This window comes from Aythya fuligula, chromosome 9, assembly GCF_009819795.1.
Source record: "Aythya fuligula isolate bAytFul2 chromosome 9, bAytFul2.pri, whole genome shotgun sequence".
Lineage (NCBI taxonomy): Eukaryota > Metazoa > Chordata > Aves > Anseriformes > Anatidae > Aythya > Aythya fuligula.
Genome location: NC_045567.1, coordinates 2,331,126 through 2,355,641, shown reverse-complemented (window position 1 = coordinate 2,355,641; position 24,516 = coordinate 2,331,126). Strand labels below are relative to the sequence as shown.

The 24,516-nt window shown below is 37.5% G+C and overlaps 1 protein-coding gene across 3 annotated transcripts in view; it reads left to right on the top strand.

Annotated features, from left to right (window-relative positions):
* Nucleotides 1-24,516, top strand: part of PLS1 (plastin 1) — a 40,055-nt gene that overhangs the window by 984 nt on the left and 14,555 nt on the right. For 2 of the 3 annotated variants that reach the window (XM_032193759.1, XM_032193757.1), the window contains exons 1-7: nt 6,881-6,920; nt 16,535-16,643; nt 19,510-19,673; nt 20,776-20,905; nt 21,286-21,418; nt 22,854-22,935; nt 24,279-24,444. In XM_032193759.1, coding sequence (XP_032049650.1) covers nt 16,574-16,643; nt 19,510-19,673; nt 20,776-20,905; nt 21,286-21,418; nt 22,854-22,935; nt 24,279-24,444 — 745 coding nt within the window. In that variant the 5' untranslated portion in view covers nt 6,881-6,920; nt 16,535-16,573. Of the gene's footprint in view, nt 1-6,880; nt 6,921-16,534; nt 16,644-19,509; nt 19,674-20,775; nt 20,906-21,285; nt 21,419-22,853; nt 22,936-24,278; nt 24,445-24,516 lie in introns of those variants that run through there. The other variant, XM_032193758.1, reaches the window with a different exon arrangement.

The window sequence follows — 24,516 nt, the reverse complement described above, 5'->3', positions numbered from 1 at the left end:
CGCTGTTTTCCATCCTTCACTGGGCATGAGGTTAGAAGCTTCTGTTTGTTCCTGGTTTCAAAGCCCCATCCATTCCATTCTGGGCAATACTGTCAAGTTCTTCCTGCTGACTGGGTATTACAAGACTCTTCAGTGCCCATAATGACCTTATTGCCTCCTCAGGAGGCAAGAAGTCTTCTGGATGTTCCCTGGAAAACATTTTGCACTTGCAAAACCTAGCACTCCTCAAACCCTCAAAAGATTCACCCAGTTTTGCTGCTTACTTTTCTTGAGCACGCAATAAGCAGCTCAATAAACTCTTAGTTTGTCTCCTTGCTTTTTCCTTATCCCATTTTTTTAATGTCATCTTTACCCCCAGGAGATGGAGAGGGAAGAGATGGAAAGGAGAGGGAGCTGTTTTTCCAGCTGGAGAGAGTGACTTGATGCTAATGAAAGTCATGTGCTCTTAGGCCATGTTGTTTTTTCTTTACTCATTTTTTAAATGAGTCTTGGGTGTGCAGAGCTCACAGCTTGCAGAACTCAGGGAAATTGATGCAGGTAGGTAGAGCTAAGTATCAAATCCAGTGTATGGGGCATTAACAGGAGTTATGCCAAAGCTGCCTTTCCCCTTGCCCATGGGTAGTCCTATCACTTAATAGTTGTGTGACGCTTCCACACCCAGGTCTCTATCTGTTTTTGCTTTTGTTGCTTCTTTACCATGTACCTCTGCAGGTCAATGTACTTAGTTTGAGACACTAAGAAACGCTGACTTTGCCTTGGACGAACAGAACACAAGAGTGTGTTTGTTGTCTTATTCCCTCAGTTATTTAATTCTGAGGTAGAAGTACTGTTTGTGTTGGGGCTCATCCGCTCTGTGGATGTATATGAGATGCTCCCCTGTGTCACTATAGGGACCCCAGTTAAATCTTGTCTGTCTCTTGCAGCTAGATACAAGTAATTGTATTGATCATTTAAATTCACACACACATTCCCTGATGCCCTCGTGAACTGTGAGACACGAGCATTGCACAGGCAGGTTTGGTGGTCAGAGGAGTTGTAGCCAAGATGGCGCACCAAGCCCCTCTTGAACACCCAAGGAGTTTCATGTAATATCAAGGTGTGCTTAGGGCTTATCACTTGTGTGGCTGCTGTAGTCACACCAGATTGTATGATTACTTGAAGTCAGATTTCCATATATAGCCATGAAAATGGTTGTCAGATTAGCTGGCTGACCTTTGAACACACTGCATTGTTCATGGAAACCATAAAAACGTGTATTCCGGCAAGCTCTAGTTTTAATCTGTGCCTGTGGTATGTAGTCAAGTTGTCTAGAATGAAGGGGCACAGGCTGAAATTATACCTGGTCCTGAATATTGCTTTGAAGGTTTAAAATAAAATGTAAATGGAAGAATTAAGCAAAAATGAGATGGGTAAAAAACTGCAATAGTAAATGCTGTTAAGGACTAATCTAGATAGTCTTAGTCCTGCAAGCATTTTTTTTTTTTTTTTTTTATGCAAATAAACCTCCTTAAGTGCTAAAGACTATTGATGAAGCAAAATTTAAACATTTGAGTAATTTCGAGAGTGCGTTAGGTGATATATTCTTTGGGAATCTGGTGTTATTACAAGGCAGCAATGACTTGAGTTTTTTTTCCTTGTGCACAGCTTCTGCAAATAAAAATGAGTTGCCTGTATACATAGGAGTTAGACTTGATGATCCTTGTGGGTCCTGTCCAGCTCAGGTGATTCTATGATCTTTTTGCTACTTGTTTCTTGCTTTCTTGACGTTCACTGGGCAAACAGCTGACCAGTGATCACATTGTGGTATGCAAAGGGATATTAACACAAAATCAAAACTGGTATTAGTCAGATCAAGTTGAATATTAATCAAGAGATCGATCTAGTTTATTAATGGAACCAGATCTGCATTATAGTCACATCAAACCACTTAAGGGATATTTAAGTATCTCTGTAGCTACACAACTAAAGAAGGGCTGTAAAATGAAACAGGAAGGGTGACTTCTGTTATCTGGTATATTGTTTTGTGATAAATTGATTACGTGACTTCAGCTTTGATTCATACCAAATGCGGTCATGACCTTCTGTACCTTACTATCTTTTTATCTGTTTCAGTACTTCTAAATATAAATTACTTGATGAATTTCTGGATTTTTTTGCATATGTGCTTAGTTACAGCTATTACACACAGGTTTCTGAGGAGAAGAAAGGTAGTACATCACAATTGCTTATCAGTGAGGCTGGTATTGCTAAGCCTCAGCAATAAATTATGCATAAAGCAGGTCATGTGCTTGTACATGTGTGCTTTTGATGGGAAAAGGATTATCAACCCACTTACAGGGTTCTCTTGCAGATGCTTTATTAATAATAATAGGTACTAGGAAAAAAATTTGGTGCTGGACCTGGTATTGCCCAGCTTAGTTCACTTAAAGTATATTTGCCCTTCAACTTGTTAATAATCATTGGTAGGTTTCAGAATGGGTTATTAAAAGCATTAACGTGCAGTAGAGCTGAAATATTAGGCCATATGTTATCAACAAGATTATATCTACCTGAACGCTAATTTAAAGGATTTGCGTGAGCTTCAGGAACTAGCTGTTTCTTTTCTAATGAGATGTTTCCTCATAGGTTTTTATGTTCTGGAATTTTTATATTTTAGAATACTTTTGTCTTGCTTGTTCATAAAGCCTTTCTTCTAGCTTCATGTCTTCCTTTCTTCCATTTTTTCCCTATGTGTCTTGCTATTTCTTGATAGGTGAATTTATCCCCTTATGACAAAGGCAAAAGTGATTCTGTTCTTTCCTAACCAAAAGGTAGGTCAATAGAAAATAATAAGAAATCCTCTATTGCCATTGACCTGAATATTTTGCTTCTGCAGTGTTACTACTTCCTTCAAGCTTGATGTATGGAACCAAGATATATTTGAAACTACTGGGAGTTTTACCATTTTATAGCTGGCATCAGGACTTGGCTCTGATCCCACATCTTCTCTTTCATTCTCCCCTTTGGTATCATGATGTAGTTAAGTGAGAAAATAATTCATAACTGAATATAAACATCTATTTCGCTTTGCTTGTTGTCATCTATATCAGCTATTCAATTTTGTGGGCCAGAATATTTTTTACATCCCGAACTAGCAAAATGTTATAACATGTGAATAAATTTAAGCCTTATCAATGATTTCATTGGTTTAAAAGAGTTATCATTTGCTTGGAATTGTATCCACAGATAACTACTTCACTAATTCAAGGCCTGTTGGACAGTCCTTCTAAAAGCTTCTATTCTTGCTCATCTTAATCATTGCTATCTATATATCTTCAACTCTTCGAATGAATTTCATATCTGCAGATACAGCAATAACAGGATCATGTATCACTGAACATACATGGAAAATACATATCCTCTATAAGTTAGTGTTGAGAACTCTGTAGTGTGTTGGATAAAGTAAAATGCAGTTTCATCAACGTTATCCAAAATGTACAAGTGGAAATGCCATTGCAGTGGGAATTATTTTATATGGGAATTACTTTGACTCTTCTTTCTAACCATTCTATTAAAAGTGAGCCTGGCAAAATTTTAGTTGCCTCTCACGGTTTGGTCACGCTATACCTTTCAGGCTGACTGTCATGGTTATTATAAAATGAGATGAAATGTTTCTAGAACAAGATAAAGTGTTAGCGTTTAAATTAGAATATATTACTAAGCTGTGCTAAAATCCTGTCTGGTTTGCATTCTTACAATGCCACCTATGTGAAAGAGCAAGGCTACAAGATCACTTGCAAGTGCCTAACGTTACCTGCAAGTGACGTGTTATCAACTGTTAGTGGGGAAACACTTCTGATGGCTGCTTTATTATGTGGTATAAAGCTTGCTGGAACGTATTGGTTAGATAGCTAAAAAGTAAGCCCAGATAGTACAAGTGTTAAAACTAATCTGAATCAGCATGGATAGGAGCTGAGGACAGGCTGATTTGTAGCAGTCTTTCCTCCAACCCCCAAGATGCTTTTTGCTCATTTTTCCTGGTGATACTGGTTCCTTGGTTGCGTTGACGAAATAGTGTTTTAGGAGGTAAATCTACAGTTGAGGGAACCCTTGAACATAACAAAGTAAGTAGAGGATTAATAGACTTGGAGATCACAAGAAATCATTTTCATGAGCTAGGCTGGACTCCCACAAAACTCAGATGGCAGGCTTTTGCTAACGGGTGCTGCAGGAAATCTGGAATGCCTGAGTAAGCTATAACTTATCTTTAGAAGAGCTAGCTAGCCTTGAAGTCAAGATCTGACATGATGTCAAATCCATAAGCTATTCAAATAATTAGTACTCACTAATATAATATTTTATCTTCAAGGTGTTTTTTTTTTTTTTTCTGGCTTAGAATAAGAGCTCAGTTTGGCTACAGAAAAGTCTTAGCTATGTAACTAGGTCTTCTGAAATAAATTTTAAAGCCTAACCTAAAGCTGAAGTATATTCTGAACCTGATTTCTGTAAATTTTATTTTACTTTTTTTCCAGATAATGGATGTAGCACATTAATGAACTGTGCAGAAGTAAATTAAGATTTAGGGTTAAACATTTATCTTAAGGTTTGTTGTGAACAGGAAGGAAAGGTTGTGTTCTGTTGTCTTATTGCAAGTGCATCATGCTGTTACCTTTCTTACCATCAAGCAGTGCTGATGGATCGACAGCAGCCCTTCTGCTCACTTAAAGTATTTTTTCAGTTTTATATTTTGAATCCTTGTAATGTACTTACAGCTCCAGAGAGTTGTCTTAGATTTGTACAAATGCAGGACATGCAAGTCTTACAGGATATACTCAAACTTATCTGGTCAAATGGTATCTTCTCTGAAGCTGTCTCTGAACCATACGAATGCCATGGCTGAGGTTTTGAGTAATTTAGTTACACAACATTTGTGGAGAAATATATTTTTTTCTCTTCCAAACATGATTTAAAATGACAGTTGGCAGCTACAACTGTACATTTTCTTCTGGCCTAATTAAGAGCAACAGTACCAGCGAACGACCTTTGTGTTCTCCAGATCCTCTTCTAGTTGTACAGACAAGCGTTCACGCCGCCCTACCACTGGGCTGCTTTATGCTCCGCTGCAGCAAGCGTGCCTCCTTAAGGCCGGGAGCTCACCAGTGGGCAGCATTTACTGTGGGCTCTGACAGGTTTTGACATGCTGCCAGTCGCTTTTGCCATGTATTGTAGAAGACCATCCTTTTCTCTCTAGCTTGACCAATGGAGAAAGCAAAACAAAAATAACCTATGAATTTTCCATGACAGAAAATCCTGGCTTGCTTGTAGTATAGTAGCTGATCAGTCTAATCTTCTAATAATCTTTTGAACCATGGAGAGTTGAACGAGGAATTAGCAGGGAACAGAGGGCCATGTTGCCCTCTGATAATTAATGAAAACTTAAGAACACTCTGCTAACGCAATATGCTCCCATGCTGTTCAGTGACTGCCGTCAGCTACTGTCTAAAACACCTGTGGATGTGAACGGAATTGCTGAGGAGAAGAATATGCATTTGTATTGTTACCCTTAATGATCTTCACATGATTAACTTCTGGGGTGACCTTAAAACTAAGTTCATTAGTTAGCGTCAGCCTGTGGCTCTGGGCTGGATTTCCAGTATTTGCAGTGACCTGAGGCTCCAGCCTGGAGCCCAGCAGAGAGCAGGGCAAGGGCAGGGCTGTCCTGGCGAGTGCTGTGTTGGCTGTGCCAAGAGCTCTATCCCCTTCTGCCTTGTAGGCTTGTTCACTGATAGCTTTGTTCATAATTTTGCTTTTGCACTTAGGTGCTAACTAAATGCTATTTTCACACTTAGAGAAGAGAAAAATGATTAGTGATATTCCAGTTGGCTTAAGAAAAAGATGTATTTTCTTAAGTTATAGGTAGCATGGAGGGATAAATTCCTCATCAAAGAACAAGGAGTAAGGTGTGCCCTACCTCTTAAACAGCCCCAAATCTGGAGGAAATAGAGGCTTGGGACAAGAACTGAAAGCCTTTGCAAGACGTGAAAACATCAGTAGCATTATTAACGGATTAAACAGGTAAGGTGAGTGTGCTTTGATTGTCGTAGTTGAAATGCAAGATCCAACAAACTCAGAAAAACTGAAGCACGTATGTAATCTGCGAAATTGCAATTGGCTAAGAGTAAAATGATTTGAGCTATGAGATGGGTACTGACAGTTGCTGGGCTGGAAGCAGGTAGGTAGTGTAAAGCCATGCTACTTGCTACATTTTAATGTTCCTGATTACTTCTGCTTCCTTGCTGCAAATAAGGTGGATCAGAGTGAAGTTGCAACTATTGGACTATAATAGCACTATCCCTTTCGGAAATGTAATACTTAAGTTGTAGTTTAGGGGGAGACCAGAAGATGGTGAGTCAGTGACTTTAACACTACTATCAGTTCTCATCCTCTGCCTGAACTTTCTGTTGAAGATGCTCCCTGACCTGTGATTCATGGAGTTGAGAATTTATGTGAGGATCTGATTAATTTTGAAACAAATTTCTAGTCCTTTTGGTTACAGACAAAGCTTAAAAGTTAATGAGAGTAATGTGAAATGTCTGAAAACAGAAGGCAGATGTCATTCCAGATTAATAATTTTAAAATGCTTTGTCATTTCATAGTTTAATAGATTAGGCTATGACTCATGATTGTTTTTTGAAAGTTTGGGATTGTGATTATTGCTTCTGATTAATTTTTCTGTTTAGTAATTAACTATCAGTGCTATAATTTAATAAACAAATGAAAGAATAATTAAAGCATAACCACAAGTTTTAGATCTCATTTGTAGAGTACTGGAGCACCCAGAAAGCTTTTCTGTCAAATGAGATTCCCGTCAGCAAATCCTGAGTTCCGAGCACACGTTTGGCTGTGTCATAGCCTAATTTCATACTGATGCAGTTACTTCGGTAAGAAATTCAGCATTTCTTTCCTAACCAAAAAATAAATATACAGACTGCTTATGCTGGAATTTGGTATAAAATAATGACATTTTTATTCATAATTTTAGTTCCGTGTTAGCAAAAGCTGTGTGTGCATAAACCTAGCCAGAAAAAGGAGGAGATTAAGTATCGTTTGGTGGTGTCTTTCAACTCACTTCCTTTTGCTGTTGTAAACTTGATATGTAATGTCAGCCAAGGCACAAAAGAATGACTTCAGGATAGAGTGCCTGAAGCAACGTGCTTCTGTTAGTGTAGTCTTTCCATTTATATTTTAGTGAGGTTTGCTTTAGTGAAATGTGACAGTAAAAGCAAATTTACATTAAAAAAAATCACTTTTCACAGCAGTGACTGGTAACCAAATAGGTTTTATCACAAGCTGTTTCCTAATTTCTCATCAAATTTTCTGTATGTTAATGATAGACATTTTCCATCTAACGTGAATTTGTGTGGTGAAGCTGCTGTGATGCTCTGGTCTGAGGAGGTACGCGCCTTGCTGTGGTTTCTGGGTTCAGCAGTGTTTCTGGGTTTGGCACCCCAAGCTGTGGGGGCTGTGTTTGTTGGCTCATCCCGGGTTGACTCCTCGTTCTTGGTGGCACCCTGTGAGGCACCAGCTTCCCTCTCCAAAGTTTGGTTTTGCCTTCATGTTAATTGTTGCAGCTTTTTTTCCTTCTGCCCGTGGCCGGGTGTGTTCAGAGTTCTCAGCGCAGTTCTCTCTGGTTAGTACCTCTGCGTAGATGTTCTTGCCAGACATTTTGTTCATCTCCTAATTGCAAAGCATTGATTCTGGCCTTCCAGAAGAGTGCATTTGCCTGGTGGAATACCAGGTAGCTGCACTGAAATGCCATGAGCGGAGACATTTCCATGGGTGAGGCCAGTGGATATAGGGACGAGGCCAGAGGTGAGGTGATGATGCAGAACGGGCAAAGTACAAGGGGTGCCATGGCTGGGCCCTACGGAGGCGCTTCAGGAAGGAGGGTCTGGCACACATGTGTGCAAGGAAGCCAAGCAGCTAGTCGGCATGGGACGTGGCTTTCAGTGCAATGAACTGCTTTTTGGAGAGTACCAAATGATCCATCTGTAGGGCTGATGTGGGTGGTATCACTGGAGATCACAGAGAAGGTCATAATGTGTGAAGTAGTCTATTGAATGGATTGAACTTGTTGAAAGAAAGACATACATGGTTTCTGTTCAGGGATCAGTCAAATGCGTTTGGGGCCAGTGTAAACATTATGGTGTTTATGCTTTCTAAACAGTAAACATGATAGTATTTACACAAACAAAGCGGCTTCTTCCACTTCTTCCACCAAGTCACCTTAATCTAGCCTGACCCAAGTGTGAACTCCTGGAACCTTGCTGATCAACTTGAAGCTAGCTCTGTAATCACCTATAGCTTGAAATACAGACATTGCCACCTCTAAAATAGAAAGGAAAAAAAAAAAAAAAGATGTTTGCTTTCTAAACAGTGCCTTTAAATATTTAATTTTTGTTAAAAAAACAAACAAACAACAACAACAACAAAATGCCTTTAAGCTTGGATAATAAGGTGATCTGATGGGGTTACCTCATTTATGTTAATGCTACTTTGAGTTACAATGGGCAGGCTTGGGTGTGTTCTTGAGTTGAGGAAAACATGTTAATGCTCAAAGTGAATAAAATTCTTCATTACAAATGCATGTGATTGTAAATGTGGATAGCAGTTGCCCTACTTGTAACTAAGGTATATATTTGAAGCACCTGAGTGAAAATGGGTTCCCATAACTAAGCCATACAGGTTGCAAGTTTCAAGTTTTATAACAGGACTTCCAAATTTCCTTTGTGACCACTAGTTTTAACTGTATTGGTGAAAGGTAAAAATTATTCTAGACTTTTGATAGTATGGTGGATGTTAAAGCAGCACAAAAAATGATTAAAATTGGGAAGGTTAATACCACACCAGATACATGTATTACAGTCCGAATGGTTTCTATAAATGTGAACTTTGTAATATACTGGAGGGAACAATTGTTCTAGAATGTATTCAACAAAAGGTCTTCTATGTGAGCTTCTGTTTCCACAGCTGTTTTCTAGTCCCAGTTCTCTTGTCACTGTTCCTGCCTGTTTTTCCATGTCCTTATTATGGTATGCGGATTTTATCACTGGATGCAAGAGTTTCTTATTTGAAAATCCAAACATCTTACTTAAAAATTCCATAGTGAATGCCTCAATGATTGTCCATGCATACAGTGAGATATGCAACTGCGTCCTTGAGGAACGCTTGTGATTACACTAACCATATCAGTGATACAGCAGCACTAAACAAGGGCAGATTGCTCCAGTCTTGGAAGAAATACCATGCCAGTTGCAGTGTGGATAGTTGCAATGTTTGTTAACTATAAAGTCCTTGTGTCTTTTGTAATCTTCTCCCAATTAAATATTTGTGTTGTTGAGGACTGAAAGAAATGTTTAGAAATATTTGAAATTGACCAAGAAGAAGATTTAGATAGCATCAAAGGTAATTTAGATTTATGGTTTGAGTGCATGCAAATTCCTACTTTACTTTCATTTTCCTTATGTGCCTGTGCTTTTCCTGGCAAAGCTTGGGTATGATGTGTACGGGGTTAGTGAACTTTCACCAACACAAAGGTTATACATAATAAAATCAAGAATATGTGCTGCTTAAGCACATTCACTCTATCTGACCTTCAGTTTGGATCAGAGTTCTTTGAATTTAATCATGTCAGAGATTCTGTAGGGAAACTCTATTATTCAAGTCCCTTAATTTGTTGCTTATTATGACACAACTGTTTAGTATTTTGTATTCTATACTAAGATTCTCTTCTTGCTAATTTGTTGAAAAGGTGATATATTTGTATTACATACTAAGTGCAGAGAGTTCAAAATTCCTCATCTGGAAGCTTTCATTAAGCAAAATATAAAGTGCAGTTCTTGTATTTTCTCAAATCTGTGGTGACTTTGCTTTAGATTAAAGGATGTTTTGTTTTTGTATTAAAAACCGAAATGTTGTCTCTTATCAAGGGATCTGTGGGAAAAACAAAATAAATCTGTATTTCTAATACTGATGTGCTTATTATTTTCAAGTCCTAAACCAAAAGCTGCTTGTTGTATGGATGCAATGTTGTGTGTACAGTTTTTTCATCTGGAAGTGGTTTGTTAGGATATATGCAGAGCCCAGGATACTCTATATTACCAATACACATAGATTTAACTTTGCTGTTCTGTGCTACTTGCATAATCGCATGGCAACTAGTGTGTTCTGAGTTACTGTATCTTATAAACATTAGCAAATACCGCTGATGTGAGAAAATACTCATTACTGCGCACAGCTCCGTAGGGTTCATGGTATTGATTTGCGTTATCTCAGCATCCCAGTGTCACAGAAATGTCGCTGTTTCAGGTAGTTGAGATTGAGTTTCAGGTAGTTGAGTTGGTGACCGTGTGCTCGTCCATACCACAGTTTGCAGCAGTGACACAGGTGAGGCAGAGGGAAGCAGAGTGGTGGCTGGGACCTGCTGCAGGTCTCAGCAGACCAGGAACAGGTGACCTTCCCTCTCAGCCTTCGGCACCAGAGGCTGCAAAGAGCAATTACAGAGCTCGAGTTTGCCTGCCATTCACTATTCTAGACAGTTGCATGCTTCATCCAAGTGAAATGGAAGACTACAACCTGAAAGAAATCTTGATGCAACATACTGAAGTGGGGATTTTAAGGAGTTTTATAAATCAGGCTAAATCTGGGTTAATGTTGGCTGGGATGAGCAGACATTGCTTTGCATGTGGGTATGAGGTAGACACAATTCAAGTCCCTGTTTCAAAGCACAGAGGGGATAAAACACTCCAAGTTCTCTGCTGAATGTAGATGAAACTTGAACTTCTAGGAAAAATAGCAAATTAACAAGACCAAAACAGGTACCGCCTGGCCTGGCTGAATTTGCCCAAATGGTTCATGTTGCTAAACTGCTAACAGTTGAGGTTTCCAGAATGCATTTCTGTGAACTCTGCACATAATAGCTCTGTTTCAAAATCAGTGGCATAGAGGTAGTCCTTCTGGCACAGGTAAGCTTTCCTTTGATTTTTTTTTTTTTTTTTATTAGTAATGCAGAGTGCAACAATACAAAGCACAGGCAGGCTGAGAGCCTGTTGAATGATGCATGTGAATGAAACTGCATGAAACTGATCTTATCGCTGAATTTGCATGGCTATTCTGTATACTCAGCAGCCAAGGATGCTGGAGGCGTGTTGTTTGGATGAACAGGTAGCTTTCTAAACTAAACATCTGTTTGTTTATAATAGAATTGTTCTTCATCCTGACATAAGTCTCACAAAATTATTCTGTTAAGTGAAATTGTTATTTATTTATACTGTAATGAGTGACTTTGGATCAGGCCCATGACCTGTCTAAAAACTAAATATATCAGCTTATTGTTTTGCTACTTATTCTTGAGTCACCCATGTTTACCTTAAAGGCATAGTAGAAAATGTTGATTTTACTGTTCACCAGATTTACTGTACTGTGTTGAATAAATTCGTGCAGGGTGAGTAATTAACTTGAGTGCAAGTCTTCTAGTCCTCCTTATATAAATGCATATTCCATTGATGTAGAATTTCTCTGGCTGGTTTGATAGCTTTACTGTAGCAAAGATCAGTACATACAGTTCTGGGGGGAGTTTAAAAATATCAGCTGCTCCCTCGTACATTGTACCTTGCTCACTGCCTAACGCTGTGCATAGAAGAGTGAGGAAAACCCTGTGGAGTATGAGTTTATATGTTGAAAAATAACACTTTCATTGTTACCATCTAACTTTCACTAAATACTTCTGATGGTCATTGATGTATCCCTTTATGGATACATTTTAGCTATGTTTATAAGCTCAGGCTGAAACTTGCATGCTCCGACTCTTTAGGATAGTGAAGCTTCACCCTGACTGTCTGATATTTAAGGGACTATTTTGCCTTGTTATACTTCTAATCAGTTGCAGTGCATACTTCCTTGATTTTATGCAACAAAATGGAATGTTAAAATGCACTTTGCAGTTCATATTACACTGTTAGTAACTGTACCTAATACTGTAATTGTACCCTGCCTCCTCTTTTCTTTTTTTTTTAAAAAAAAAAAAAAAGGCAACACACTTCAGGAGTTGCAGTCTTAATTTTATATGTATACGTGTATTATGTTGATAATGTTGATAGAACTAATTACTTTGACCTTTCAGTCATCTCCTGTTTCAAAGTTAAATTGGCATCCTCTTTGCTGCATTAGGTGTCTGTTTGTATATATACAAACAGAAATATATATACACATGTATATTTCTTCCTTTATCAGGCCCAGTGCTGATAGCTCATCATTCTACAGGTATTTTCGATTCTTTTGTTCTACCTGTAGAGGACTATTATATTCCACACTTAAGAACTCTTTCACTTTAGATAACATGACCTGTAATTCTACCCTCTTTGTCTCTTGCAGCTTTTTCACTGATACGGGAAAAATAATTTGTCCTGTAACAATGTTAAAGAATTGCTGTAGTTGGCCTCTAATCGTCACCTATATATGGTCAAGAATAATTGTAGCATAAGCAAAAAAATATTTCAATGTTACATTAAAAAAAAAAAAAAGTTGGGCAGGAGTTTTTTGTTCTTGAAAAGACAACAGAAATGTCTGTGCATGTATCTGTATGTTAATATAGAGCCAAAATTATGTATATCAATGGTAGTCAGTTCAATGATTACTGTTTCTCCAATATACAAGTCTTTGCTAATGTTAAATTAGCATTTTCTCAGTTACAATATAGCATTATTTTCTGTCCCTGATGAATATGGAGAATATCTGATGCACATTCTCATTGTAAAGTTCCTTTTCTATCTCTTATACCTGGTAATGCATTCATTTCTCTCTGAAACAGGTTAGAGCTTCTAGTTTAATCTGACAATGGCTTAAATTTAGTGTTGTTTTTTTTTTGTTTGTTTGTTTGTTTGTTTTTTGTTTTGTTTTGTCTTTGCATTAAACTGTATTTCAGTTTGAGTCAAAGCTTGGTAAGAGAAGTCAAATGTTAATGTTTTGTAATTTTTTGTAATTTTGTAATGTAGTACATACCAATAACTAATTATTGATACCAAAGCGGTAATTCTTCTGCACAACCTGTATTTGACAATTATGCTAGCTTGGCTGTCATTAGAAACAACAGATTGAAGGATGATGTGGAGAGCGAGTGGTATTTGCACCAGGAAAGAGGAGGTGTGTCTCTAGTACCAGACAAAAAGAACAGCAACAAAAGAAAATAAGCTCTTGAGTCAGCATTTGTAACATCCATTGTAGTTGCGGAAGCAGCTGCAGCACGAAAACAGGGCAAATAGAATTTGAAATGAAGCTGAAAAAGAAATTGCCAATTGCCTGCAGGGATGGAGGAAACCATTGGGGCTGATTTTGAATCAGTTGCTCTGTTTTTTTTCTGACAGCCTTGATAAGAGGTCAAAAAAGAGACGGGAACTGCTCTTTGGCCTGCTTACTGCATCCCTGGCTGTTGCTCAGCCGCAAGTGCTCTTCCACACACAAAGAAATGCCACGATGATACCAAGAGAAGTTTGCATTGGTGTTGGATCTGGAACATTTCCAGGAAACACCAGTATATTGCCTTCAGATACAAAAAGCCTTCCAGGTGTAGAAGGCAGGCTAGGGATGGATGCATAATGTCAGTTCATGGTAAGAGTACTGGCTGGGGTTTAAAAGAGGATCAAGTGTACCATCTCAGCATAAAAACAGTGTTTGTAGCTACCTTGTCCTGGGGCAGCAGGAGATGATTTAATATCAGTACAGGCTACAGAAAATCTTAATGTTGCATGAACACTATCAGGTTACAGAGAAACATATTATCTGTAAATGAACTTATGTTATCAGCAGGCAGGCATGGTTCCAATTATCACCTACTTTTTGTAGGCTTGATGCTAAATCTTGTCAGTCTTTGGTGGTGATACATGTGTGCAAGATATTTATTAGCCTAGATGAGAAGTTTGTGTATTGAAACTGTCTGCAAGGTCTAAAAATTTTAGAGATTTGTCTTTGCTTGCTCAAACTAGATCTCTTCTGAATGCCACAACCATAATTGCAGCACTTCTGCCATTTAATTGACCAGCTAATTTACACAGTAATTATATAATAGGGTATTTAAGAGTGTCTCTCTAAAGCAGAGGTATTAGCTTTATTTATCTGCTTCATTCAAGAACAGATGTGTTCTGTGGTCCTGAAATAACTAGTGTCTTTGTAAATCCAAGGCTGCTATTTTTTTGGGATAGAATATGGTGGGAAATCTAAATTATGAAACATAAAAGTGAAACTAATTACATTTCAACTTCTGAAAATTTGTTTTTGATAAAATCTGATTCAGGGTAATGATAAGTAGTTTAAAACATTAACAGTATGAGGGAAGTATGGCTGTCTTTTGTACCATGGTGGCCTAATACTTCATTTAGGCTTTGACATCCTGTTTTTATATTTCAAAGGACTGTCTTCTGTGTCTCTGCAGCTTCAGGCCTTTGCATTTTCTTAATAATTTAGATTTAAATGTTTATTTTTTCATTTTTCCCACAATCCATCCTTTCTTTATTTTTAATCAGGTTTCTGTACTTCCAGAAACATCTGTGTGTAAGGACTTTTTTTTTTTTATGAGTATGAAGCCTTGTACATGCTGCTAGTAAGCTTAGCAAAATGGATGAGTAGGATTTTAAATCTAGTACTTAAAGAAGATTGAGTGACACGAAGGAAAAGACTTAACTCGCCACCCACACTCAAGGCCATATCCTGTGTGAACCACAAGAGCAGTCCCAGTGAAGACAGAAAATACTAACATAAGTGAAGTAGGCAGGATTTAATTGAAATAACACACTTGGTTAAGAACTTTTTAATCTAGCATCATAGAAAACTAAACTACTATGGGTATACCTTAGAAGAAGCAGAAACTCGCTGAGATGAGACTCAGGTGGGTATTACACGGGACTTACTCTTTCTAAATCTTATACAAGTGTAAGTGTAGATAAAGAAGTGCTTATGCTGCAGTTAGGGCACAAGTAAGCATTTTACTTTTGTACTTTGTGACAGTCACTGTTGTGTCAAACATTTTCTTGTGTTATTTTCTTCCATGGTTTGGCAAACCAGCTGCTACCTTAAAGGGTTTTTCCATGTCTCTTGATACTTGTTTTCCTTAAAACCATGGGCTCCACTTGAAGTTTGCTGTACAAGAACCTCAACTTCCCAGTCATTTTCTTTTTGAAGGAAGTGTTTAGCTCTGTTTTCAGATGAGCACAGACTTCAAAACATAAGCCCCAGAGAACGTGATTTTGAAATCATGAGACACCTCAGTGGCTCCTGACGTGAGGCCATGGTACACCTTGTTGTTGCTGACCATAGTGGGTAACAGTGCAGTGCTGTTGTGCTCTTCTTTTGGTGGAGAATTAATTGTGTATGGCAGATCTGAATATAATTATTGTGAATAAAGAATACACTGTCCATCAGGAACATTTTTCTTGCTCTTAAGCAAAACCACTACATCGGAAACAACCAAACTGGAAGGGAAAAAATATGTATCTGAACAACTTTGACCAAAATACTAATTGAGATGTATTTTTGTCAGTTTTTATTTATAAAATAAAAGCAAAGACGAAACTCTGATAGCCACACCACCATCTGTGGCATGCTGTCTACAAGCAGAGTGTTGCATGCAGCTTCACAGTACTACGATGGGTGCAGTAGCAGGCTTACTTTGTACACACAAATGGTGTGTGCGTGGTGGCAAAAGACTAATACAAATATAACCTTGCATATTGAGACAGCTGAGCATAACCTCTTTATGAATTTGTACTGCCTAACAAAGGGCTAAATCATCCTGTTATAAAACCATGGGCAATGTCTGGATAAGAGGGAACGGGCAACCACGTGCAATGGGGGGTTAATATCGGCCCTTGGGAAAGTGCCTTCTGTTTTGGTTAGCTTTCTGCATGATGTTGGTTGGAGAAAGTATATTAATATTGAGATTCCAGTCGTTGCGCTGAGTAAAGGCCTCTTATTTCACTTTTCAAGAGTGTTAGGAGGCAATAGGCTTGTCAGGGGATGGTAACTTCTGCAGCAGCTGGGGAAAGATGCATCAGTGTTCACCCACTGAGTGTAAACGGGAATGCGTCCCACTGAGGCTTCCTGCTGTGCGAGTGCTTGGTGCTTGCAGGACTAAATCCCAATACTAACCACAAATTTGCAATGATGCTGCGTTGCACATAAGAATTATTTTTTCTGAAATCTGTTGAAGTATGAGGTGATAATATTGATGTTGGAAATTTGCTCACGTGGTAGAAGTTAACTGTCGGTTATTCTAGGTGAATGAAAACATCAGCATATGCAATTGGAGTCGCTGTGGTAAATTCTCAGCAGCTATTACAGGAAAGAATTGCTGGGTATTTAAATATGCTTTCAAGTGTTGTTTGTAATGCTGTGTCACGCCTGGAGGTGCCATATAGGTCTGATACCTGGTACTAAAAAGATCAGTAACTTGGATTAGTATGTGTTTGGAATTGATGCTATGTAATATCTCATCAATTATTGTTAGGTGTAAGCAACTGAGGACGACGCTTCTTGCTGTCAGAACATGGAGAACAACGTAACTACTATCTCTCGAGAAGAGCTTGACGAACTAAGAGAAGCATTCGATAAGATAGGTATGTTTTGGGTTAGAAGATAATAAGGATGCCAATAACACTGCAGAGCCATGGAGGTTTTTGTGGACAAAATCTTTATGGATCACTTTGGTTTAATAGGGCTATGTTTTCTCTCTGTTGCAAATAATAGCTTAAAAAACTAAGAATGCTTATTTAAAACCACTTGCTTTCAATGCAACTGTGTTTCTTCACTTCTTTCAACTTCAGCAATGGAAACAGGTAAAATAGCATAAATAATACAACTGTTCAGCTCAAAAGTTAATGTATTTGCCGCATAATACATCTCAAAAATCAGTTACTGGAACTCCTTAAATCTCAATAAAATTTTGTTGTGATAAAGCTTTAAATCATTAAATGTTCTCATGTTTATTATTGACCTAGATAATTGACTGTTTCTGCTTTACTTGCATACTTTGAACTAGTAATTTGTCTTTCAGTTTGTTGGATGTAATTTTACATTTTAACTAAGCTAAACTTGGAGTCTTTCTGATTTTGCCTTTAAAGCTAGCAGATGCTAATAATTTAACTCAATGATTTTGTATGTTTGACAGGATATTTTCAGATTAATCTGAGCGTAAACAGAAATAGCAAGAAATTAGTGAACTACTAACCCTTATTTCAAGATTGCAATAAACTTGTGAACGTTGAAGTTCACATCTGCTTTATTTCTTGTACGCAGGGGGTGGTGTGTAACTGTGCAGCTCAACAAAGCGATTGAGCATATTTGTAATTACTCATAATGGGATAGCGGGGTCATTTCACAGTAATTCAAAATAATTTTGAGTGCCAGCCTTAAACTCCTGAATCACAGAAGAATTTTTGTTTAATAACAACTACTCACATATCTGTATTTTGTGTTGGTTCTGGTAGCTGAAGGACCCAGCAGACGGACACACCTCTTTGCCTTGCCTTTCCCCCTCTACTGTTCATATGCTTTTATTTTTATGCTATTAGTAGAGCAAAACCGCTTTAAGAAACAAAAGAATGACAACAACAAAACAGTTGTCTCAACAGCAGCTGAAATGTAGTGTCAGTACCTGCAAAATACTATACTTGAGGAAACAATAATCCTACTTGCACAAACGGTTTGTTTTCGGGTTAAGGCATGGTAATCACTGTGGATGAAAATTATGGAACAGCTACAGCCAAGAAGAATCCTAAATGTTAGGACTCACCAACTCAGTAAAGAGGCGGTTGGGAAGCTGTGTATTAGAAATTTGTAACACCGTGTGTTAAGGTGAACAGAAAATTGAACAGAAAATTGCTTGGTTTCTGTCAATGCAGGTGTCAAGTGATGTTCAGTAAATGGTCAAGAAGTTTAAACCAAAAAGTAATAATATTTATTCATGGCAAATAATAAAATTGTGAACTCATTAATTTAGTATGTTTTGAAACAAAAAGAGGCTAGAAGTAGTAAAGGAATAAGATGTATCCATGGTTGATAATTAAAGAGTTTGTATAGAACAATCATCTTGATGCAGTCTGTAGCTCAAGGTGGCTATAGCTTCCAGGAGCTGGAATGACAGACCAAAGAAAAATCCACTGCATGCATGCGTAAGTCCAGTGAGCAGTAGCCTATTTTGCCAGCTGCCAATAGTGTTTTGGTACAGCTTTTCTATTTGTTTCTTTTTCACCATTTGCATTCTGCTCACTGAAAAAGCACCACTTCTAATATGCTTTCTGTGAAGTGTCAAAATTAAACATCATCTATGTTTTCTTCTTTTTCCATCACTGCATTCTCAATGTTTTTGTGAATAAATTGCTTGCAGCTGCATTGATAAACTGCAGGAAAAGCAATGTATTTGTTTCTGTTTGTCACCATGGAAACTTACCCTGAGTGCAAGATGAGCCCAGCGAACTAACATAGCTGGTAATCTGAGTGAGATTGTGAACATGTCCTCTGCTCTTTAGACCATCACCGTTATTACATGTGTTGTTACGTGTCTGACAGTTAAGCTAGACAATGGATGAATAGATTAATCTGTATACAAGCATAAAGTTTCACCGTGCAGTGATCTGTGAATTGTTGGAAGTATACAAAACAAAAAGACAGTAACATTCACTTTTTTTGTCCTTTCATTAGTAGTGAAATGTGGCTTCTTTATGAAGCTGTACAGATGCTATGTAGTATAGTATGGATTACAGAAAATTCATGAATAGCAATTAATCATGGCTAGAGATGAAAGTGTAGTTTTTTACTTGCCCTTCTATAATGTGATATGTATTCATTCACTCTGGTATTACTGGCAGAGTTCTGATATCAGAAAAAAAGCATGGAGAGAGGTCTTTTAACCAGTAAACCTGAAAAACAAAGTGGGAGCATATTGGCATGTTACAAGAGTGACCAGGTCACCTTATTCTGTTTTCTGACTCACGTCAATTCATTTTTTTTTAGTTTCTGCTGTGTTGTGGTGTTCATCATGAATAACACAAATTAGACTGAGTCAGTCTTTTGTTAATTTATTTTTATGATCTATACCCATTCACTTCGCAATTGTGGAGTGAATACACAATACTGAATGAAAAAATGTAGTATTTGATCTTCCTTTCATTTGAAGGTTTTGTTGAGAATTTTGTTGGCGTCTTAAAAAAGCTTAATTTTTGCTCTTTACAAATTTGCTGTCTTGTTATAGCGTGCTTTGGTGTTATAGCATAGTTCCTGTGAAAATACAGAGCAGGCTGTCACACCTCCCAGCCAATTGTGTTTCTAATACATAAGTATTTGTTCATGCTTGCTTATGTATGTAGTGAAGTCACAGGAAGAAATAATCTTTTCCTATGTATATCTCTTGCACTCGATGTATTCTCAACAGATGTTATACTAGGTTCTTTAAGTATAAAACCAACTTGTGTTTTTGCTTTGCAGATATTGACAACAGTGGATATGTCAGTGATTATGAGCTTCAAGATCTGTTTAAAGAAGCAAGTCTACCCTTGCCTGGTTACAAAGTACGGGAGATAGCAGAAAAAATCATTGCAGTAACAGACAGCAACAAAGACGGGAAAATCAACTTTGAAGAATTTGTCTCTGTAAGACATTTCTTTTGGACTTTAATTTGTAGTACTTTGGTTTTAAGAATTGGTCTTCAGAAAATGAATAAGAACTAGTTATTTAGCTACTACCTAAAGAATAGAATGAGATATTCTTTAATACACAGCTAAGTACTAGTTTGATCACAGGAGGGTTTTCTGTGACAATTTACAATGTCCTATATAATTATTTTCCAGTCTTTGAATTTTACTCTTCCATTTGATTTAGTAGGTCTCATTTGGGCAGCATGAGAGAACATGGTAGTTCAAAGCAGTCCTTACTTCCTCAAAAATGAAGAGCTGGACTACATATTTTTAGAAACTGTTTGGTCTAACCTTGCTTTGATAACAGAGTAGTACGTTGGATAATCAACCTTTAAATTCTCTTAGTGATACGCTAATGTTTGTGCTAGTATGTTCAATCTCTATACTAAAGGCTACTTTTTATATTAGGAGTGAGGATTTTTTTATTTTATTTTATTTTTTTTACTGCAAGCAACTTTGAAGTGTTTAGATGTCTTTTTAAGTGTGGGTCACAATCTAGTGTGCTTTAAGAGAATCAAAACCTATTCAAGCTGTTGGTTTATCTGTGTGCTTGGGGATGGTTAGTTTTTGTTTTGACTTTAGAGTACTGCTGCTAATTGCATCAGGTTGCTCATTTAGCTCATTATTCACGTCTCTTTTCAATAATTTAGCTTGCACAGTTTCATAGGGGAGATGCCTTTATTTGCATCTAAGTATAGAGTTTTATGAGTTACTTATTATTTATCATCAGTTCTGAGACCTCTACAGTGTTTGGGCAAATTCAGGACATAACAGTATATCCTATATGGTTTACATTGTAGGCTCTTAGAAAATACTATCAGTCACCTTGTTTAAAGGTGTGTAAGTTTTATGTGGTCACCTTTTATTGTAAAGCATACGATGACATAAGCAAAATAAGTATGTTCTAGTTGTTGCAAATCTGTTTTCAAGAGTTAATGTATATAACAGAAAGGCATTCAGGTTCTTTACTGACTCTAGATAGAAGGCTGATATGGTTTAATACGTAAGTTGCTATTTGAAGGTATAATTAATCACAATGCTCTCTATCTGATTGCAGATAATTCAGGAATTGAAAAGTAAAGATGTTAGCAAAACTTACCGAAAATCAATAAACAAAAAGCTGGGTATTACAGCACTTGGAGGAACATCCTCAATATCTACTGAGGGGACACAGCACTCTTATTCAGGTAATAAATAAGCATGAATAAACTTTACCTGACATGGGAAGACCCTTTAAATTTGCACTAGATGTGGAAAAAGAAGAAAACTGGAAAATATTGCTATTGAAAGCAAATTAACAAAGAGAAAGCACGTGGAGGTAGACCAGACAAATTTGGGTGGCACTTTATTAAAAGGTGGCTGTTGAATTTGTCGCTAGCTTCGTGCTGCACTCAGAGGTAAGTTAGATATCTTTGCCAGAGTGAAAAATAAAAACGAACACTGACAGAATGTGGGGCTGCAGGTGAAACGCTCCTTTGGCATCATGGTAGTAACTAGATTTAATTTTTGGCTTCGTTACGTTTTAATCTTTTATATTAAGTATAGATTATTTTAATGTTGTTTTCAGAGGAAGAAAAAGTTGCTTTTGTTAATTGGATAAATAAGGCTCTACAAGATGACCCAGACTGTAAACACCTCCTTCCCATGAACCCATCAGATGCCAGTCTTTTTAAATGCCTTGCAGATGGCATCCTCCTTTGGTGAGTCAATGGCTGCATGAAAGAAACTCATCTCAGTGGTGAAGTGTATTGGAAAACTTATAATAGGCTTCAACACGGGAACTCAGCTCATAAATACGGTAACCAATGTGTAGGATGGGAAAAATGTTTGCCTATAAAATATTATTTTTAGTAAATTTTTATGTGACTCTGTGCACATATTATAGAAGTGGTTTCCTCTTCACATCCATTATCCTCAATGCCAGATATGTACAGGCAGTTCTTGAAGGAGATAATCACACAGTTCATATATTCGTTAGCCAGAAGAATAAAATATTTCAAATTGCAAAGATTTTCAGATTTAATAAACGTATTTACTAAATCATAGGATGGGAGAAACAGAAATCTGACTTAAATCTGTGGCAAAACAGCATATAGTACATCCCTAAACTCTAGTTTGCCATAATTTTGTAGTTACAGAATCACAGAATTTCTAGGTTGGAAGAGACCTCAAGATCATCGAGTCCAACCTCTGACCTAACGGTAGCAGTCCCCACTAAACCATATCCCTAAGCTCTACTTCTAAACGTCTTTTGAAGACTTCCAGGGATGGTGACTCCACCACTTCCCTGGGCAGCCTGTTCCAGTGCCTCACAACCCTTTTGGTAAAGAAGTTCTTCCTAACATCTAACCTAAAACTCCCCTGGCTCAGCTTAAGCCCATTCCCCCTCGTCCTGTCACCAGGCACGTGGGAGAACAGACCAACCCCCACCTCACTACAGCCTCCCTTGAGGTACCCATAGAGAGCGATAAGGTCGCCCCTGGGCCTCCTCTTCTCCAGGCTGAACAAGCCCAGCTCCCTCAGCCGCTCCTCGTAGGACTTGTTCTCCAGGCCCCTCACCAGCTTCATCGCCCTTCTCTGGACTTGCTCAAGCACCTCGATGTCCTTCTTGTAGTGAGGGGCCCAAAACTGAACACAGTACTCGAGGTGCGGCCTCACCAGAGCTGAGTACAGGGTAGTGACTAACAGTACTTCTGCTCAATGGTAACAGTGGATAAGCTCATTAGTATTGATGTGAATTAGTATTTGAGATTGTTGTAAGATTACAGAAATGCAGTGCAGAAGAATTAGTTATCATGCAAACATTTACACTGGAGACTATTTAAATGTCAATAATTTATGGTCATAATCACTGAAGATCTTTTTTTTTTTTTTTTTTTTTTTGACGGCACAGACATGCTCTGTTACTTAAGTATAAATCCAATTGCTCAAATTTCTTTAATTAGGTATTACATGGGTGTTTCTGGATGAATGTCCGATTATTTAACAAGGAGAAAAGATTTAATGAATGAGGTTGTCTTTTTTAATTTTGTCAGACATTTACAGCTAGTTTCAAGTGTTCGTGTTCTAACCAAATAATGAAGCATGTTTTCTGAGAAGTGGAAGTTTGAATAAACTCTGGCTTTTCTTCCTTAGCAAAATGATTAACTTTTCACAACCAGATACAATTGATGAAAGGGCTATTAATAAGAAGAAACTCACTCCTTTCACTATATCTGTAAGTACTGCACAGATAGGAACTTGTCACAAATGAGAAAGTAAAATGTATTTTTTATAGTTTTGTTTTAATGACAGTTATTCTGGTGGAGAAAAAAATAGTCCTATGTATTTTGAAATGTCAAAGCATGAAAGTGTATTCTCTAACAAAATCAACTGAAGTCTTCTGTTTCTTAAATGGCTTACAGGAAAGCTTTGTTTTCATGCTTTCCTTGGTTGTTTCACTGTATTCCTTTTTGCTTTACTGAGAATCTGAACAAAACAATGTTAAATTTCTGAGTGGATGTCTGGATCAAATTTAGGGATGCAATGCAGAAAGTATCTGCATAACTGTATACTATAAGCTAAGATGATGTGTTTTCAGTAGCGGAGAGTGGCTTGGACAAAAGATGAGAAGCTCTATGTTTTTTTGACTGTGTATGAGCCACAAAATAGTTGAGGAGAACCTGTTTTCTCATATCCAAAATAATTTCTTAAAAACAGTTGTGGAAGAAGGAAGTAGATCCTTAAGTTATCAGCCTAAGGAGAAAATAAAATCCAGTTTAAAAGCTTCAGTTACTGGACAGACTTTTAATTTCAGGTGGTGACATGAAAATATGGAAAGTTAACACCACACCATATTCTAAATCCTCCAGCTGGGTCTTGTAATTTCTACTCATTTAAGGGATACATGTCAGCAAGTACGATACATGTGCTTACGCTGTCCCTGTAGATAGTTAAAGTGTGACACTGGAGAGGAAAAAGAGTAATATGACACCTGCCTTTTCTTTTTTTTTTTTTTTTTGTAATATTTCATTTGTGGGGATCATTAGCTTCACTTTCAGTGTCAGCATGTTGAATTGCTCTGATTTGCTAATGGTGTTCAATCACACTTTGAGTTGCTTGAGTGTTAGCCTGCATAAGAGCCAAGATAATCGCTGTGGAGGCAGTGATTCCAGTAGCCTCCTACACAGGGATCTACTGATTCTACTGATCTATTGATTCTACTGGATCAAGTCCCTGGTATTTTGGGCAGTATTGTCTAATTTGTGTATGTGATACCTGTGAAATACAAATAAGACTGATTAGTAATCCAAGCAGTGGAAGGTGATCCGCAGTTTTTTGTGGGTTCATATTAAACATTGCCAATGATGATATTCAATAAATTTTGATAGGATGTGGCGTTTCACAAAAAAATCTCTAGGGTGCACTGGGAACTATTCAACTAATCCATAAGTTCTTATAGTTTAAGACACTTAGAAAACTAGACACTTGGAAAATTCAGACGCTTAGTAAATTTGTTAATATTAAAGCTACAAAGATTCACAACCTCATAAGTTTGTTAAATGTTGACATTCTGAACAGGAAAACCTAAACTTGGCTCTGAACTCAGCATCTGCTATTGGCTGTACGGTTGTCAATATTGGAGCACAAGATTTACAAGAAGGAAAACCTCACTTGGTATTAGGGCTCTTGTGGCAGATCATAAAAGCTGGTCTTTTTGCTGATATTGAGATCTCCAGAAATGAAGGTAAGTGTAATGCTAGCTATTGTAATGTGTACAATTTGTAATTAACTGCTTTGAAACCATGATGGCAATTAT